At 43.6% G+C, this 7,077-nt stretch overlaps 1 protein-coding gene across 2 annotated transcripts; it reads right to left on the minus strand.

Annotated features, from left to right (window-relative positions):
- Positions 1–1,259: 1,259 nt before the first annotated feature.
- LOC139815857 (probable ATP-dependent RNA helicase DDX5) lies at positions 1,260–7,008 on the minus strand. 2 transcript variants are annotated; one of them, XM_071783074.1, is made up of 8 exons: positions 6,850–7,008; positions 5,992–6,345; positions 5,253–5,906; positions 4,959–5,131; positions 4,810–4,869; positions 2,480–2,722; positions 2,210–2,410; positions 1,260–2,129 (listed from the first exon to the last, which is right to left on the minus strand). In XM_071783074.1, the coding sequence occupies exons 1-8, from the start codon at positions 6,864–6,866 to the stop codon at positions 2,095–2,097; spliced, it is 1,737 nt and encodes a 578-aa protein (XP_071639175.1). In that variant the 5' UTR covers positions 6,867–7,008; the 3' UTR covers positions 1,260–2,094. The 2 variants fall into 2 exon arrangements, with proteins under 2 accessions (XP_071639175.1, XP_071639174.1); XM_071783073.1 differs by having other exon boundaries at positions 1,260–2,132.
- Positions 7,009–7,077: the final 69 nt, after the last annotated feature.

Genomic DNA, 7,077 nt, shown 5'->3' on the forward strand with positions numbered 1-7,077 from the left:
GGTGGTGTGCCGTTTTCTTATAATCGCGAACGGATCCGCGAGCGGCCTCGGCCAGATATGTATTGGCACATATCCTTTGAACACGAATCGTCCAGCATTCTGAAATTGACAGTCACGGTAAACTCCCGTACATACAGCACACTTGTCCAAAAGCGGGAGATAAGGCGTCTAAAAGATGGCTAAAAGACGTCGAAAAGACGTCTTATGTCTCGATTTTGGACACGGTGCTGTCTGGGTTTTTACATTGAATTATAATAAATTTACTGAAATGCGATGCGACTAATAGAGTATCTTGGAAACTTGCTGTGTCTTTTAATCAATTCGAACGTGCTATCCGGAGTTGCGGTCGAGGCTGCGAAAGGACCTTCTCGTAATCGCGATCGTTCGACGTCGATCACCTAGCTCCCCGTCTCGATTAATTCCTTAAAAACCACGCTCGCCCCGGATAAGTATCGACGAGCGGATATTGTACGTTTTGTCCACAATAATCGTAAAAGAAAAGATTGTCCTCCGCCGGCGAAAGCGGCGGAACAATCGACTCGAGCGAGCACGCGCCTCGAGAACATATAAGAAAGATATTGCATGTTTGTGATTCGTGAGTGCATTTAAGCGCACTATATTTCAAGATGTGTAACATAAATTTGTATCGTGGCACATAGTCCGATAAAAAAAGAAAAAGGAAAAAAAAAAGAACGAAAGAAAAGAAGGAATCTTTCCACACGTGAACTTATTAGATCGTCAATTACGCCGGTGTACATCTTATATATTGGTCGAGTAATAAAAATGATCGTTCTCCTGTCGTCAAGTACTTCACGTGGCTGTAAAGTATATCGGCCATCCGCAAAGCGAACCAAACGAGATTGACGCACGAAGAATAACCGGGTTGAGAGGATAAACGGAATTCGGTATTCTAAAATTACCATAAGATCTTTAAGTACTACCACTGTAATTAAGATAAAAATTAAATTAAACAGAACAGGCGAAAAAAAACTGATCCTACACGTGAATCACTTTGGTTGTCACTTTCCCATATAAAGATTCTAGCGATAATTAACGAAACACGCGACCACAAGCTCTTACCTTACCTTTTTGTACGAACGACTTATTCTTTTGCTAAATGACAAAGTGCGTACAATTTACAGATATCGTCGCCAAGTTTATTACAGGTAAGTGATTATACTCATGCAACATGATTGTCAGAAGAATCGAGCAAGTCTCATATAGAAGCGTGATGTTATACAAGATATTAGAATACGAGATAGTGTAGACATTTATGAATTTATTTATCACGTCGTTGAAATACTGTACATCGAGTGGTACTATCATTTTTTTCGTAATTGCCTAGATACAGACGGATGAATTACAAATATAAGCGCGCGCTAGACATTTATAATTTATTATGATCTATAGATACGTACTGATTAAACACCGTTATACACTGGAAGTTTTAGTTCGCATGATTAAATTTATACATTCGCTCACATCAACCTAGCCCTTTCTTACTGTCGTGCGAGCGTGTGAGGATTAGCATTATAAAAATGTATAAACTGTAGTTCGCGCCGTAATGGATTTGCATTACCTAATCTATATACCGGTGTATATTGATAACACTTGGAAAAGGAAGAAATCAGATGCAGCATGGGAATGCAAAAGGAAATAAAAGATACGATAGCACATTTCGTCACTCCTATCACTAGCAAATACACGGTAAATCTCTGTTCGAGCACGCTTCACGCATTCTTGCATGCGCGCCCGCGTTAGAAAATTTGTTTTACATAAAATAGCTGACATTAGAAATTCGTGTAAACATGGTCAGCAAAACTATCGATTGTATCGCACGATGAGTGTCCGGCTGCCGAATTGGACGGAATACACGCGCATTGTGTGCAGACTGAAAGCTGTACACAAGAAGGATGACCTATAAATAGTGGCGCGTTCCCTCGAATTCGGCAGCCATTAAGGTGTCGTTTCTCGCGAATAGAGAATGTCTCGTTGAAACAGTTTATTGCAACTTGTACCGTTTTTGTCGGAGGTAAAAAAAAAAGAAAAAAAAATTACCTGTGTTGCAACACACATTCTTTAGCCGCTGGAAGATCATCTCTCGCTACTCCAATAACTCTTGCCGATAACTTCTGAGGAGAAACGATTTCTCGTTAGTATCGGTCTTCCCGCGGGGGTCAACAGTTCTTCGGTTAGCATAACGATTTACCATTACGATTGCTGACGGGGCTACGACTCCGCGAGTAGCTGCGGCTGTAGCTTCGTCGACTGCTGCGGCCGTTGCGTTCTCTGCTGTAGCTTCGACTTCTGCTTCGCGAGTAGCTGCGCTCTTTTCCATTACGGCCTCCACCACCACCACCCCCACCTCCTCCTCCACCACCGCCTCGCGATCGCCATCGATTTCTTCCACCTGTCAAATATCCATCCAACCGATCCTTACACGAATAAACAGTCTTTTTAGCAATCGTTTTAGAGTTACCTCTGTTTCTGCCATAACCGCCAGATTTATTGTCGGCGAGCTCCAGCAGTTTTGGGTTTATCACTTGATTCGCTTCTTTCAGCACCTGTATCAGATCGTTGGCCTTGTTGGCGTTGTTAGGCGTGAAGAAGGTATACGCCGTGCCGGTCTTTTGTCGGCGACCGGTACGGCCGATACGATGGACGTAATCCTCGGAACAGGAGGGGTAGTCAAAATTGATGACAAACTTGACGTCTTCAACGTCTGAAATTAAGAGTTGGCATTAGACCAGCCGGATCTTCGCAGGGTTCCAGCGTTCAGGACAGACATGGGTTAAGAAAGTAGTAGTGTCGCAAGGATTGTGAAACACCGCGAGTCGAGTATGAAAATGAAATATTACCGGACGATATATTAAATTATAACGTTCGATACGTTCTCCGAGAAGCTAATAATCCGAGCTGTCACGTCGCTCATCTTTTTGTGCTAATGATTCAACAAAGAAATTCTTGACATAAAGATTCTATTAAAAAGCAATTTCTCGATATAATATTTCTTTTTTCATCATTTAATAAGTAATATGTTCTACGCATATTTATTTAGAGCAACGTACGCGAGAAACAAAAACAAACCGTTGGAACCGAGAACAATCCTGATCTTTCTCTCTCAAATATTACAAAAATTCTTATTTTATTGCGTGTTAAAAAATAAAAAATGAGAAGTCTTTTTTCGCAATCTGGGCGATCGGTAAGTAGAAAAAAGACCAGAATCGTTATATAACAAGTTCACGTGATGATACAATAGTTAGTATGACAAAATGCGACTGATGTATGATTATCACAAGGACTAGAAGGAAAGAGGATCAGAAAATGCATACAGTTTAAAGTGGTAGGTTTGTGAAATGTTACGCATTTATACACGCATATATACGTATACATATATATAGACGGCTGATTAGCTTCGTTTTGACAAACATTACTCATAAATAACAAATTAGTAACAATTCCACGAGCGGAGATAGATGCATGTATACATTATATATACGCGTATACCGATGTGTGTGATATGTGTGTATCTGTGTATGCGTGTGTGTATGTACGTGTATATATGTATATGTCAATTAATCAAATTTGAACTATGTAATACTAAAATATTAGGCAGTGGGCGAGTGTTTCGCTAGCAACGTACGGGCAGGGCCTGGCTATTTGCGCTCGCTCCAGCTACTGCCTCCGCCACTCTGTCGCTACAGGCGCAGGGCGCAGGGCGCGCTAAGAGAGGCTCTGGCATATCTGCTATCACATGCCACCGCCTCAACGGACCAACGTTGTTGGTTGTCTGATTAGCTTGAGCGTGCCAGCGCAGGGGACTCTATTCTGGCAACAACGACCTGGCCAGCCAGCCCGGATGGCGCAGCGCAGTAGGACTGATATCCAGTATGTAGGTAGGTAGGTAAAGTAGTAGTAGTAGTAGTAGTAGTAGTAGTAGATCCCGATTTGGCCCGGACTTGGCCCTTCACACGCGATTGACGGACGGACGGACGGATAGAGGCACGGCGTCGCGGCCAGCGCAGACAATGCAAACCAGTGCACCACCGAACAAAGAGCGGCGGCGGGCACCCCCGACATGCTTTGCATTACCCAGCGTGGGCCTGCGCGCAATGTGCCTCTGCAATACAAACAAAGATCCAACCGCGTTAGCTGTATGGTTACCTCCAACCATCCTCCTGCTTCAATATGCTTTTTTTGCTTTTTTTCTCTTGCCCTATTCCATTCCTACATTCTTGCTGACTTTGAGCTTGCAACGCGTTAAAATTGTAATGTCCCGTTCGCGTAGAAAGAGGAGAACCTGGACTTAAATGTTAAGGTATGTTGTAATTGACGTTGCGTTGCACGCGTAATGCATTTAATAAATGGAATATAAATTGAGTTAAGCCAAGGTTAGTCGTTACGCAACTCGAGTTGAAACATTTGGTTTCTGTTATTCTCTGCACATATGCGATTTGACTTGTCTAATGTCATTAGAATCTATATGACATCCACTAATACCGGTACATTTCAACTTTACATGACAAAATTATACTTCTAAGACCTTCGCGATTTAAGAAACGTTCGTTATGTGAAACTTGCTTATATCTTTCAGCTTTTAACGGAACATTACATTGCAGTCAAGATTAGTTAAATTTTTTCGGTCAGAATAGAGCATTGTAAAAAAGAGAAAAAAAATTTGATAATTTGGGGAAAAATTAATACCGTGAATATTAACCAGTTCGTTTTCCGTGTTGCAAAAAAAAAAAACTGACTGATAATACACGACATCGTTGCGTCATGAATAATCGAAAAATTTGAATGACTTACCAAGACCGCGTGCGGCAACGTCTGTAGCAACGAGGATTGGTGCTTTGCCTGATCTGAAATCTACAAAATTAGATATAAGTATGTACCTGCGCGCTTATCGTCAAGTTTTAATTGAAATAAAAAAAAATATATTTAATATTCATGAATACCTTGTAAAACCCAATCTCGTTCTTGCTGTGTCTTGTCGCCGTGTATGCAAACCGCTGGCCAACCGTCGCGTTTCATTTTCCTCGTTATCTCGTCCACTCTGCGCTTCGTTTCAATAAACACTATGGTCTTGTTCTCACTTTCTGCCATTATCTCTTTCAGTAGGGTACTTAATCTATAAAAATGTGACATGTGATAGCTTTTTCTTTGGTACTTTGATGATACTTGTTAATTATTGCTAATAGCTGCTAGCGACAACTGAACAAGCCACAACCACTCGAAACTCTCATACTCACTTAGTCTCTTTTTCATAGTCCTGACACACGTCAATTATTTGCAGTATATTATGATTTGCTGAAAGTTGCAAAGAACCAACATTGATTTGAGCGTAATCTTTAAGAAAATCTTCGGCTAAATTTTTTACTTCCTTAGGCCACGTGGCTGACCACATCAGCGTCTGCCTGTCTGGTCTAATTTGTTCTATGATCTTTCTGATTTGCGGCTCAAATCCCATGTCCAACATCCTGTCGGCTTCGTCCAACACCAAATATGTACATCTCTTCAGATTTGTCTTCCCGGACTCGAGAAAATCGAGTAATCTACCGGGCGTAGCGATGACTATTTCTACACCGCCGTCCAGATCCCGGGCCTGACCGCCTTTTGGCGCGCCGCCGTACAGGCAGGTGTTCCTGATGCCCGACGAATGTCCAAAATCATCGGCAACCTGCTGAATCTGTTGGGCGAGCTCTCGCGTAGGCGCCAGGACTAACGCGATAGGTCCGTCTTTGCGACTTAATTTCGGCTGGCTATTGATGTGAACTATCGCAGGCAGTATGTAAGATAACGTTTTCCCAGATCCCGTGGACGCGATGCCCACCATATCTCGACCGCTCAGCGCGATAGGCCATCCTTGCGCTTGGATCGATGTGGGTTCGCTGAAGCCTTGTCTCCTGCAATGCGAAAAACAAAGATAGCTCAGCAATTATAAATTACAAGACGCTAAAACTTATCCTTTACACAACAACCGTCGCTTACTTGATCTCTCTTAGGACGTAGTCTGGAAAACCTGCCTCGTCGAAGTCAAAGACAGGATTCGGGATATTCTTGCCTCGAAGAGTGATCTCCTTCTCGGCTCTGTATTGCTCCACGACACGCGGATCTCGATTCTGCACCGCGTCGTGAGGAATATAGAAGTCCTTCTTGAAGGGTTCCAGCCGGCTGAGGTCCCATCGCGGTTTCCTCAGATTTGCTCCCGGTTGCCCGCGACTGTTGCGACTGCTGGACGGTCTGTCACGTCCTCCACTGCCACCCCAGCTCCGCCTGTCGCGCGGAGATCTACTCCGCGAACGGGTGCGTGATCTGCGTCGCCTGTCTCTGTCGCGACTACGACTGAAATAAATTGTACATTGTAGCTGCGATCCACTTAGGACCAGTTTCACAAGTGTCGGTTAACTTTTAATCTTAGATTAACTGACTCTTCGTCTCTTTCTAAGGAGAACGTTAGAAGGAGACGAAGAGTGAGTTAATCTAAGATTAAAAGTTAACCGACACTTGTGAATTAACGCTACAAATGCTTTCCTCTGCTCCTTTCTTTCAGTGAAGAAAAAAAAAGCACGCTTCAAAACATCAACTGAGAAGTTAGAAGTCGGAGTAATCGGGTCGGGACAGTCATTCGTTAGTAAATAATCATTGCACGTGCCGCCGGCATGAGGACCTACAGGAGTACCGTGGGAGATTTGACTTTTCTGACAGAAAGGTCAGCCTTTCACGCCGCAAGTGGTTTCTCACATTCCCATCGACGCGGACAGAACAGGTAGCGTTCCCGATTGACTAGACTGGAGTGGACGTCTGGACGACTCGTTTCACTCGATATATTCACGTCGTGTCGCTTACCTTCTGTAGCGGCCCATACTCGCACTTTCCGCGCAAACAATCTCGGTCTGTTAAATGACGCCACTCGAGAACGAACAGCCCGCGACAGCTCGCATACGGAACGTCAGCTCCGTCAAAGACGTCAAGACAATGCAACCAAGTTCGACCAAGTGACGCAGAGAGGGGAACTGGGGGAAAAAAAGCGACGCCATTAACCTAGCAGTGATGTAGACGCGCCCCGGTCGCCGG

Source organism: Temnothorax longispinosus, chromosome 7 (genome assembly GCF_030848805.1).
Source record: "Temnothorax longispinosus isolate EJ_2023e chromosome 7, Tlon_JGU_v1, whole genome shotgun sequence".
NCBI classification, from domain to species: Eukaryota; Metazoa; Arthropoda; class Insecta; order Hymenoptera; family Formicidae; genus Temnothorax; species Temnothorax longispinosus.

Bases quoted from the DNA above. Each gene is read 5' to 3' on its own strand.
- LOC139815857 (XM_071783073.1), bottom strand. The intron at 2,723-4,809 runs GTAAGTCATTCA...TCTTAATTTCAG, and splicing joins CGTTGCCGCACGCGGTCTTG to ACGTTGAAGACGTCAAGTTT. The intron at 2,133-2,209 runs GTAAATCGTTAT...GTTTCTCCTCAG, and splicing joins CCCCGTCAGCAATCGTAATG to AAGTTATCGGCAAGAGTTAT.